Source organism: Pseudopodoces humilis, chromosome 7 (assembly GCF_049639895.1).
Source record: "Pseudopodoces humilis isolate 2021_Gansu_Grassland_sample_001 chromosome 7, ASM4963989v1, whole genome shotgun sequence".
Taxonomy (NCBI): domain Eukaryota; kingdom Metazoa; phylum Chordata; class Aves; order Passeriformes; family Paridae; genus Pseudopodoces; species Pseudopodoces humilis.
In genome coordinates, this window is record NC_142206.1 from 36,196,875 (window position 1) to 36,209,766 (window position 12,892).

General features: G+C 37.9%; 1 protein-coding gene across 13 annotated transcripts in view; it reads right to left on the reverse strand.

The window, feature by feature from the left end:
• Nucleotides 1-12,220, reverse strand: part of HECTD1 (HECT domain E3 ubiquitin protein ligase 1) — a 61,120-nt gene extending 48,900 nt beyond the window's left edge. For 12 of the 13 annotated variants that reach the window (XM_088058128.1, XM_014249815.2, XM_088058127.1 and 9 more), the window contains exons 1-2: nt 12,087-12,220; nt 9,755-10,033 (exon numbers count right to left, since the gene is read on the reverse strand). In XM_088058128.1, coding sequence (XP_087914254.1) covers nt 9,755-9,894 — 140 coding nt within the window. In that variant the 5' untranslated portion in view covers nt 9,895-10,033; nt 12,087-12,220. Of the gene's footprint in view, nt 1-9,754; nt 10,034-11,470; nt 11,542-12,086 lie in introns of those variants that run through there. The other variant, XM_088058121.1, reaches the window with a different exon arrangement.
• Nucleotides 12,221-12,892: the final 672 nt, after the last annotated feature.

Consider the following 12,892-nt stretch of genomic DNA (forward strand, 5'->3'; position numbering starts at 1 on the left):
TTTAATGAAGCACCAAGTGAGCAAATACAGTCAACACCAGCAGGAACCAAAAAAAAAATCATGTTAAGTTTGCAGCACTATTACACCATAATTCCAAAGGTAAATCCTTACTGTCTTTCTTAGGCAAGCCAAAATGGAGCAAAAGGACCTAAAACTTGTTCAAATATTGGCTGAGGAAGATTAGGGCCCTTTAGTAATATAGACCTTACTGCTGTTCCAACTAAGGCTACGCTCAGAACTAAACTGTATTTTGACAGTATGTATCTTGGGCAGTAAAACAAAACATTCCAGGAGTGTCCATAACACAGACAAAGGCAACTGAACATTGGACTCACCTTTAGAAAAGTCTACATGGGACAAACAAGGCTGTCAAAACTTCCTGGGACAGAAGGGAAACTGAGGTCAGAGCTACAGCACTGAATGAACTGATGTGACAGGATAGCAACCAATGGTCAGCTTTTAGTACACTTCCATCTACTGACAAATGATGCTTTTGGTTTCCAAGAGAAAAATACACCAATAAACCTGCCATTACTGCAAGCATCAATACCCACCAAAAAAAAAAAAAAGCTAAGTGCATAATTTCTAAATCATCCCAGTATCAAAACCAGGTTCACATGTTGCTTTTATCCAGACTATATATTACCTAGAACTAATACATCTCAGAAAAAAAAAAAAAAAAAAAAAAGAAACTCTTACAGAAAAATTCCTAAAGTAGGTGAGGAATCACTGCTCACAATGACCTATTTGCAGTGGAACAAGCAAAAAGATAGTGGTGAGTTTTCTTTACTACAGAAAAAGCTATTCTTTAATAGTGTTTATTCTTTCAAATCAGAAAATAATGGCAAATAGGTACCTCCAAAGTTCAGGTTTCTATTTAGGCCCTTCTTCTAATAAACATGAAAATGAAAGTAAGATCTTTTTAGATTTTTATTTCTAGGGAGCTGTATTAATATCATATTGGGCACTTCCTAAAGTACTTCAAATGTGTACTTTGGAAGAGTGATTAGGGACTACTTAATGAATTAATGAGGTCACTCTGTTACTCCTTAGTGAAAGACCGACTTCAAGTTAATGAGGTTACTCTACAACCCACACTAGAGCTCTCGCTAATTACTTTAAGTCTTGCAGCTCTCAATGTCCACCCAACTTCATTCCTGTACTTCCCACAGAAGAGCTGCTGTTAGTTACTATCTTCCAAGTTTTCCATCTACCATGCTTCAAAGATCTTGCTGAAAGATAGGTTTGTCCAAAATAGGTAATATTCATTATCAATATTTCCCAGCTATATTATGATCTATTTATATTAGCATACTAGAGCATTCTCTGTTTCCTGTACTGACTTCAAGAAGTAAACCACATTAACAAGTGCTGATTCTGTCTAATTTATATTTAAATAAATATATTCATACTTTCAGTCTTAAAATGAGTTATTAGGTTGTAAAGAGCATAATACACAAGTTCTTTAATATGCATACTTTCTTTGCAAAAAATACACCTGATCTAAAAACATTTTCTAAATATCATAATCATCTTGATGTCAAGAAAGGCTAAAAAAATTTGTCAGTATAACTGTATTACTACAGAATTTACAGCACCATAATCAGCATTAACTCCACATGCTGACACACTTCTGAATCTTTACACACACACACCCACCTCTTTAGGAACAGATATATCCATAGGGATACAAAATTCTTAAATAGCTACAGCAGTAATCTCCTGCCAGTGCTAATCCCTTAAACTCTAATGAAGTGACTCAGCTGATTTTACAGCTTGCCAATGTAAAAAGATACCAAGGAAATAAAAACAGGCACTGTAAACTCATTTCTGTAATTACATTTCATATTTTAATGCACTTAAAATCCTTAGCTAAAACAGAAACAATAATAGTGAAGACTACACTACTGCTTAAAAAAAAAATTAAAGGAAAAAAGACCAGTTCAGTTCATCCCCAAAATAGTTAACAAGTACTGCTAGCATTAGGGTGTGTTACTCAATTCCAATGAAACCGCTGGACTCAGTTGATGCGGAGCCCCTGGCATGTGACAAAGCCTTCAGCAAAGCTGCCTGGTCCAAGACATGTGACTTGTGGCAGAAAACCAAGCTCAGCTGCCTGCCAGCAATAGCTGGATCTTTAAATGCATACCATCTGCAGTTAAAAGTGGGAAAATAAGGAATTATGTGTCTACACTACTTAATATATAATAATTTTAAATAAAAACTAAAATATGAAGTTAACTCTTATTAGTAACAGTTTTTGAGGAAAAAATATACCAGATAAACATTTACAACAACATGTCACACAACTTTGAAACTTTTATAGACATCCTGCACAACAAATTTTTCTTAAAGCAAAAGTAGTTCCAACTCATGTTTGATTAATGATTGTTTTTCCTTTCTATAGTTCTTTCTAAGGGAAGAGGTCTCAGACTTTCCCTCATTGTTTCTTTCACTGGAAGACTGTTTTGTTTCCATATGCAACTAAAACCAGCAGCAGAATAATCAAGACCATCCGTAAGAGAATCCACACACCTGCACTGCCAGTATGTATTCTTCTGGATTCACTAGCAAAACACATTTTGCACTGTTTTCATATAACACTTTTACAATACAAATGAAGTCCAGAAAACATCACTCATGTATAAGACTTTAGACACACCATACCATATTTTAAAGGTACAAGGAAAAAGCAACTAAAAATTAACTAGCAATTTAAAAAACTTTTACCAGAATTACAAAACATTAAAACTTGCACAACTCTGAATTTCTAATTGCAATCACAGCCTAGGCCAATAAAATTAACAACTAACTGAAGAACTAACAATTCCATCCTGTATTCATTCCAGTAGAAGCCCTACTTTATTAAAAACTAAAAGAAAGCAATTTAGAATTCAAATCTGACATTTAAAAACACTTTCAAACTTTCTTTTATCTAAATAAATTACAGACCTGAACCCTCTTTTGAGAGTTCATTATTAGGCAGGAAGACAATTAGTATTGGACATTTAGTATTCAACTACACATTCAATAAATATCAGTAGTGTAAAATGAAAAGTAAGAAAAATGCCAGCTTCCACAGCATAGGTAATTTCTGTATTTCTATATAAATTATCACTTGCTTTATTCCTAAATTTATAAAGGATGTGTTGGGCCTTTTGTATTTTTCAGCGTCTTATAAAAGCTATGCCATACCTCAGGGTAATAATTCCACATGTTCGCTCTCCAATCTCCAGCATTTTGTAAATATTTTACAGACATCTAGTCCACAATAGCTGAATAAATTAAAGAATGTGAATCTAAAGGTCTTCCTGCCCATGATTTCCACTAGTAGCAACCTCAATTGTGCAAACAGAAAATGCTTGGAGTACGTATTACATCTGTCAACACTTCAAAAGGAAATAAGCAATTTAAATAAAAAGTATGTATGTGTGCCTAAATATGCACATGTCCCCACAAGCTTCTACCAGATTCTCAGGTGCTCTAAAAAAGAACTGACTTACGCAAGAAAAGTTCCACTTCCCTATTAGCAATCTACTTAACATCTGTGCTATCTACACCTCTTGTTAATAGGCCAATATTAAAAATCACTTGACCAGTAGTCACGCAAGAAAAGGAAGCCCACGATTTGAAATTCCTGTAACATCTTTTATTGGTCTCATCCAATCTGTTAGGAGCTGACACTTTCAAAAGTTCATTAACCTGATACCTTCTGCAAATAACATTCTGCACCCATCTTTTGCACAGTACTTGGAAGTATCACTTCAGTTTTATTTCACACACAAAATTCTGAGCAAAACAAAGGATACTTGACGATTCCACTAGAAAAAAGATTTTTAAATGCCAGACTAGTAAATAGTGACAATGTGATGAGTTGTCTGGACTACCCAGAGGCATGGGCTCATTAAAACAAAATGTGTTTTAACACACACAAATGCCAAGTTACAGACCTCAGTCAAGTCATCGAGCCATACCTAACCAGAAAGCACTCATATCCTTGAAAGCAGCTCTGAAGACAGATAACTAAATCCACACTTACTCTACAAGGTTTTGGAAATATCTAACTCAACTTGGCATGTTTAACTGTTAACAGTAGGTCAGAGGCACTACTATAAAGAGCATGGATGAAGGCAACACTGGAAAGTATTTCTGAAGAACTTGTAAACTGAAGAACTAGAGAAGGGGAGGAAGATCAAGAGCTGATGAAATGTGTGTAGAGGTACATTCACAGTAAGAACACTACTGGCTTTTAATCTAAATAGGAAAAGGTGAACTGACTGCAGTCTACAGATTTCATGAGACTGGCCAATTCTTATGGAAAAGAGCAAGCAAATTTCAACAAAGACAACTTAGGTAGCAGATTCAATAGCAAAAGAGGGTAAAATTAGGTAGGATACCCTCTCAGAAGCATAAGCTACACATTATGCTTATATCAAACAAGAAGCTCAATCCAGTAATAACCATATAAAATATAAGGGCCAGGACAGAAGAAAGGATGTCAATTTAGACTTAATCTTCCCTTCTGACCTTTGCAACCATTGTGGTTCTCAAAATAACTAAACAAGGTTAATTAATCTCCACAATACCAGCAACAATGAGGCCATAATTCCCATTTTACAAAGAGCAACCAGAAAGACATTAGTATTTTAAAATTCTTATAACTGAAAAAGAGAAAAAACCAAAACCCAACAGCAACAAAACAGGCCTAAAATCAGGAATAATTCTAAACATTACATTGTAACAAGATAGCTCCCTGAAAAATACAGAGTACACCTCTACTTTCATCTCAGAAAACCACTCTACAGGATGCTGAAGATCCCACTACATTGGAGGTCACAAAGTAAATTAGTGCTGGTATTTCACTGCTCTGCATTCATTAAAAGAAAAAAAAGCTTAGTAGGAATCACATGAGACTTGCCACTATAAAAGTTATAAAATTTGGGAGAGATGTCTACATTAGTGCAAACCAATAATTCACTAAGAACATACGCTTCAAATGGTTTAAAATAATGAAAACTGTTGTCTATTGTTGACAGCAATATCATTCCTGCTTTATTCACTGCTGCACTCCAGCACAAAAGTGTATAATTTTTTTTTCCTCATGATTATTCCTTCCAATGATCTTTATTTTTTTTTCCTTAAAATAACGAAACATGAAACCACCTTGATACCAACAGAGGTGCTCTCTCAGCCTGCTAGTTTTTCCACAATTGTCAGACCTGTTAAAGGGCACTTGACTGTCTGAATTACAAAGATGCTTTTAAAGGCAGGTCAGATTGTAAATATATTCCTGAAAACCAGCACTTTGGATTCCTATCCCTATCTCTAAAGGAAAAATTGCTTTTGTCTATTAGATGTAACTTTGATTTACTCGAGTTTTACAATCCTGATAAAGAAAGGAGAATGTCGTTTTAAGCAGGTGGAGGCAGCTAAAGCTAAGCTGTTCCACATTACTCTAACAGTCTCACAAGCTCACATCAACAGTGAGTGAGTGAAATTCACTAGAATTTCTTCTTAGACTTGTCAGCAAATACAAGATATATGCCTTTTCCCTAGTGAATAGATATTTTGGAAAGAAAAAGGTTTAGAGTGAATTAAAGTAAACATATTTGATCTAAAAAATAAACTGAATTTTTTTCTATTTTACACATTAGAACCCTAACATATGACCCTTCGTACAATTTGTTTTTATTTGTCAAATGAGCTGGTAACTCCTGATAATTTTTTGCTTACCAAATCTGTTAATGCCAAATATGCAGAGGTGACCCACAGAACAGCCAAAGAGGAAGATGTTTTCTCCTTCTGAGCATTAATAAGGCCTACTTCATCGGCTGTGTAGAAAAGGTTTTAAGCAGGTCTTACTTTGTAATACTTAGGGCCTTAATCTACAAATTTTCATTGTAATTAATTGCTAAGTACTTTTACTCTGACAGACAGCAACAGAAAGCCCGACCAGAAGAGCTCTAATTTCATTTCACCAAAAAAAAGTGAAACAGTCACAGGAAGTGAAAAAAGAATAAATTGAAACACCTATGTGGAGAAGGATTAATAATGTGAGATTGCAACTAATAGTCTCTACACACATTTAAACTGTTACAGGTAATTTAAAAGACAAAAGAATGCCCATAATTTCAATTAAGTTTATACTAAATGCATTCTTTAAACTCCTGTTCAAGTGGATTTAATAGTGCACAGTTTAACTACAATTTGGGACTAACACTTATAATCACAACAGTTTTGCTCTTTTTCTCCAACTCAAATACTTAACAAAACCATTTCTCCTCATTCATTAAGTTTCTGTAGTTCAAGCTAGTGGTTTTTGCTGCTGTTAAAATGTTAGCCATTCTTCATGCCAAGTGACTAGCAGTGTCTGTGACTCATTATCACCAGAAGATGAATATGCCACTGACTTTTGTACTGTTAACATATGAGTAACTTCCAAATTAACTAAATTTGATGTAATATGTAAATCTGGAAAGAAGTAAAGAAACATCAATTATTTGGCAGCACTACCAATTAATCAGCTGCATACCGTGAAATCTGCTGTGATGCAGCTAGAACTCTGCAGGAACATTATGAAATACACCACCCTGCATGTGGGCCTGCTTCCTGTTTGGAATTGACCTGTAATACTAGTTTCAATATCCAATATTCTTGTACAAAAGCAAATTATTACTGTTATCATTACCTATATCATTCCCTTCAGAACATGTCTGCAAAGTAACGGTGTTACTTTACTGCAAAAATGAAGTGCAAGATTCTGAATCCAACATTTCAGCACTTCTTTTCCCATTCAAATTTGTGCTTTCTTTGCCAAGTAATATTGCGTATTGCCCTTAACTCCTTAAGAAAGCAGTATGGAAACTGTGTTGTGGTTTTAGAGATGGTGCATAGCATTCATGTCAGTATTTTTAATGTGGTCTTGTTTCACAGCTTTGCCAGTTCTCACTTTTAATATGCAGCTTTTAATCATCAGATGTACTTCACTAAAATGATGGGCTTTTTCTTAGCTTACGTCACAAAAACAAATAATTTCTTACATAAAAGTGGACTAATACGTAATATTTAAAGTTACTTCTAACTAAGCCGTGAAAAACATCCCATTTCATTCTCGAATAAACTGTTTTAGAAGTCCATCTCAAAGTTGTTTAGTTTCACAGATGAAAAATTTTCTTTAAAGTTTTGTCAACATATAACTAATAGCAACAATTCCAAGATGTTCAAATAACATGCACACAGCATTCAAAAATTTGGAAATGCCGTTCTTATTTAGTAGAAGAAAATAAGTTTGTAAAGTCTAGAGGCTGGTTTTCTTACCAACAGAAAAATACATCCATATTCTAGATCAGGCATGCACTAAAAATATTTTCAAAATTAGTTCCTGAAAAATGGGGGTTTAGTAGCCTTTCCATCACACAATAAATCTCCTATTTCAGTAAACAGCAATTCCTTTAAAAAAACATGCTGAAAAGGAACTATAAAATATTATCCATGATTAGTTTAGTTATACCCTCTCAGCATGTTACACTTTTTGGCTATTTGAACTGTCATTTGGAAAGATTTTAAAATACTTTTCAAGATATCATCTGTTTCTTACAGAGCTCCAAAATAAATAAAGCCACCTTGAAATGCAGGCACCTGTAAGCACCTGAGACAACCACTGAGAAGCTGTCCACTGAAGACTGGATACATTTCTCTGCTTCTCCCATACTTCCAGTTATGCAGTTCCACCTCCAGTGCTCATCAGACACCTCTCTATATGCTGTAACTCACTGTAACAGCAGAAAACTAACAACCTTCCTCAGAAGGTGTAAGGAGCAGTTTGCACTTGCAGGGAATTAGAGGAGTCCAGTAAGCCCTGACAGTGGCAGGAACAAGAGTATGGTTGGGAGGAATAAAAAGGGTGGGTGATAAATGGAAAGAAGGTAACGAACTACCATGTCAGCTCACCAAATACCATGGTAGCCAATAAAAAGTAGCAGTTACAACGTTATTGCAAAATTCCTTCAACAGGCAGAGAACTTTGGTAACTTCTTCCCCTATTTATAGTTCATTCTCTTCTTTATGAGGAAAACTAACAAGGGCAAAAGAAACTGAGAACTTAGAAGACAAGTAAAATTAAACTATACCAACACTGAAAAGAAAAAATACCAAATGGCATTTTAAATATTTCTTCTTTCAGACATAAGTAATTTCTAAACTACAACAGTGCAATAACAGAACATTCATTATAATAATTTTAAGAAAAAAAGAAGCACTTGGACAATTTAATTCATTTATATTGAAATAAAAGACTGTTCTAAATAAAATGCATAAAACTCAGAACTGGTTTGTATTTTTTAAAGTTGACATTTCATTCCTGACTCTCAAATACACAGAAGATAACCTTAAAAATGCTTATGCCTAATTCTACACCAGTATGGAACAGAATATCCTGAAGCAGGCAGTTCACCCAGATACACCAGAAAAATTCATTCTTAATTACCAAGTTTTTTTTTTACCATGGTGAATTCTGAGGCTCCCCCAGTATCAGTAGTATGAGGATAGGCAGGGAAATCAAATGGATCTCACTACAGTAAGGCTCTTCAAGTCAAAATTTTACCTGTAAGCTCACCAAGGCAAAGAACAGGCAGCTTCAACTTCTAAAGCACAGTACAAAATTATGCTCAATGCTCCGCAACTACTACAAATTTTAGAGATGTATGAATTTTACATTTCCTGTAACAAATGCAGTCATGAGAACAGCTTCTAAGATGCAAGTCTGAAAACTGTTTCCTTCGTAGCTACAAAACTAAACAGTGTAACCTTCTCAAATGCTTCTGAATGTATACTCCTAAAAAGCAGGATGTATCTGAAAAAGACTAGCCATACTTTACTATGAAAACAAAGTGAGAGCAATGAAAAAAAAAACCACAAAAAGGAAGACAGGCAAGAGCATGAAAATCAGAACTGAAGAAACCAACTAAAAAAGTAGATATTGTGATTGCCTACACTTTTGCTGCCTCTTCCAGACTAGTGGTGGGCTCCCACAGAAAGAAGTGTAACACAAGCACAGCAATAAGTAACATAAGTGATTACATCAGCATTTTGGGATGCGAGAAATATAAAAAAGATTGAGTGAAGGGACTGTGCTATATGACATGCACAAATGCAGTTGAGAAGGAGGGTGGCATGAACAGCAACATGCTCCAAAGAAGAGGCAAAATATTTGTGTGAACAGGGGCTATTATTTGTGATTTCTGCTTGGACTTACAGAACTCAAAAAAAGCTACTATATCCCATGATAAAAGTACTGTGAGTATGGATGCTTAAATATATCTGGGTGATCATTATAATCCTAGTGCAAAAAAAGTTTTTCTCTACCAAAAAAAACACAAACCAAAATACACACACACAAAAAAAACCAAAACCACCCCACCCAAAAAAAAAGAAAAAAATTTTAAAACCCTAACAAACCACCCCACCACACATATCCACATCATTTAATTTAAATGTATTAAGAAATGTATTAAGAGTTGCAATCAGCTCCTGTGTCAGAGCAGGCACTACGTATCACCCAAACAACACTGCATTTTTAATCAGACAAGGGTACTCCACGTGACATTAACAGAAACACTTGAGTCCAGTGATCTAAACTGAAGTTCAGACTGTAAAAACATCTTTGAGGCTGAAAGTTTCTAGGAATGTTAAATATTACATTCGGCTGCAGAAAGCAGAAAATAACAATACATAAATGAGAGCCAGGACTACTTACGTTTCAAAACAGCGATCCACGTTGTCTGACATCAAAAGCAGCATGCAGAGCTGTTCCAGTGCTATTAGCTGCATATCCCTTTCATCCCCCTGCCCCATCTGCAGCCATTCCAGCAACGTGTCTGGATCCACATCTGCCATGGTTTTTTATAAAAAAAAAAAAAGCCGCCTCCACTTCAATTAAAAAGTACCCAAAATATCCTTTAATTGTTGAAGCCAGACTAACTTCAGCACAATTAATTTCCCTCTTCAGTCAGCCTCACACTTTTGCAGTTTTCACCTGGCAAGAAAAAGTAGAAAAAGTAATCATCATCACAATCTTGTTGTTGAACTTTCTGAATTTGCTCCTCTCTAACGTATAGCATATGTTTGGGCTGAATTAAGGAAATTTTCACATATTTTATCAGCAAATGGGGTTTTTTTTCAAGCTTTATAAGCAAGTAAATAGTAATGAGTTTGCTCTGTTTTGAGGATAACTCAAAATTAAAGCTAGAAAAATCATGCTTAACCGTTTTGTGTATTCTTAAAGCTAAGAGAAAGAAAGTGATGTCTTGCCCATCCCCTTCCTTTAATATCACCTTATTATAAAGTGTTCAGCTTTATGAAAGATGGATTACCTCCTGATGAAAATACTCAAATACAAAAAGATAATGGATTTCACATTTTAAAGATAAATCCATAAAATAAAGAACTGAGATCTACAATTACAGACTTGCAGAATCTCTGGAAACCTTTTATGAATCCTTCATCTCTTAAAATAGCATTTGAATATAAGGAAAATAGGCTTTTCATGTCAAAGGATAAAAAATGACAACTTAAAAATCTCTTCCATTTTCAAGAGCTGGAAGTTTGCTGGATTATTTGGGGACTTTTTGGAAAAAAAAATTAATTTATACCTTTCCAAAAAATCCAGTGAATAATTCAAATAATTCACATACATATAAGGAAAACAACATTATTTGCTGGCCCAACGCCACAGTTGTACATGCAAACTGAAGACCAAAAAAGTCCCTTTAAAATGTTAAGATATTTTTGGCATATGTGCCTGCTTTTTACTTTGTGCTTAACAAGCAGTCAAATTCACCTTCCTTGCCCAAAAACACAATAAACATGACTATTTTCATACAAATACTAACAGGTTACAAACCAATCTCTCCAAATTAGACATACAAGAAAAATAATACTTTTAAAATACAGCTTAGAGAAGAAGAACTAGTTTATCAAACTGATAGGTAAATATGAAATGCTGGTCAGTGTCCCCACAAACAGGGGGGAGGTGATGTGGGAGGAAGAAGCTTAATGTGGACAAAGTCTGCCTACTTGTTTACTTGCTGCTAATGAGTTAATAGTTAAAAAATAACTCCATCAAGGGCATGTCTACAAAAGGGAATCAGAAATTAGTATTATATGAAGAAACATACACTGAATCAGCTGTTTCACAATAGCTTCAAACTCAAAGATGTGACAGAAGTACAACAGATAAGATTTTTATATAATTTAGGACCATAATATTACAGTTCTCTCAACTACTGCTTGCCAGTTATATATTTGATGTTATCTTACTCTAAAAAGTAATTTAATATTAGTAAATTGATATTCTGCGTTTTACACAATGCCTATGATTCTCCAAGATCTTTATAGACTGCATTTTCTGCTCTAATCCTATATAAAACTACTTTCAGACAGTAAAAATGGGATCGTGTAATAAGTATTCTACCTTTCCTTAACACGACGAAATCGTTATTTCCGGGAGCCGGGAGATGGGTGATAGCGAGACAAGCAAGAAATCTAAGAGGCAGCGAAAGTGGGCTAAGTTCCACACAGGCACCTGCTGTTCTCACATCCCAGACGGGCTGTACAGGAACCACCGCGCAGAACAGGAGCATGCCGAGCGGCCGGGACCCCCGGGAGAGCCGCCCCGGAGCAGGGGCCAGGCCGCAGCCCAACTCATGCCGCGCCGCCCGGGCCTGCTCGCACACAGCAGGCGGGCCCCGGGCCCGCGCGACGCTTTGGGCCCCTTCCCCACACGGCGCCGCCCGGGGCAGGGGAGGCGGTGCCTCCCCCTCCTCGTCGCCCCCGCACGGGGCACCCGGTGGCGTGAGGGGCTCCCCGGCAGCGCCGCCCCGCTCTGCCCCCGGCCTCTCGCACAGACTTCACGGCACCCGCCGCCTCCCCCCCGCCCGCAGCTTCGGCCCGCTCCGACAGGCCCGGGCAGCGACGCTCGAGTTCCCGGCGAGCCGCAGGCCGCGCAGGGTGACCCGGCCTGGCTGCGAGGGAAAGGCGCCGTCTCCCAGAGCGGGCCGGAGAGGCCCCGCGCCACCCCCGCCGCTCACCTTAGCCTCCCGCAGCCTCCTCGCCGAAGCCGAGCCCTCCTCAGCGCCACGCCGAGACCAGGGTAGCGGCGCGGCGGCGGCAGCCCGAGCCCCGCGGCAGGCGGCGGCCAGCGGCATCCATGGCGCTCCGCCCGGCGCGGGTGGGCGGGCGGGGCAGGAGCCGAGCTCGGGGCGGAGCTGAGGCGGCCGAGCGGCCGCTGGGGGCGCTGCGGGAGCCCCGCGGAGAAGGGGCAGCTCCGCGGGCCCGCCCCGCCCGCGCCGCCGCTGCGGAACCGCGAGCGAGGTCCCGGGGAGCCCCAGCCGCGGCCTGACCGGCGAAGGGCCCTCCCCGGCTCCGGTGGCCTTTCCCTGGCTACGCGGATTTATTTTTTTATGGTTTACAGGTCATTTTATTTCTTGCCATATTCTGATTATTTACTTCAATACAATATTCTTTTACGGTGAAGCCTATACTTTTCAGGGGCCACTGTTGAAAACGCTTTGATGCCCTCAGCAGCTCCGTTAAAGGGGATCTGGTGAGCGGATTTAAATGTCGCAGTGCTTGGTCTCACAGAGCGGAGGTTTTAGGTTGCTCTTACCCATCAGAGAGTTTGAAGTGCTGCAACTACGCCGTGTAGCTTGAGACACCTTTTGCAGTAGAACGGTCCGCTCCCACACGTGCTGCAAAATGCTGTGCAATCACCTTGCAAATGATTACAAGACAAAGGAAGCAAACTGCTAGAAATTTAAAATTAAGGATTTTGAAAACAATTCTATTCTCTGTAATTTGACATGTTTTGCAAAGGAATTTAAGCCTATTAATATAA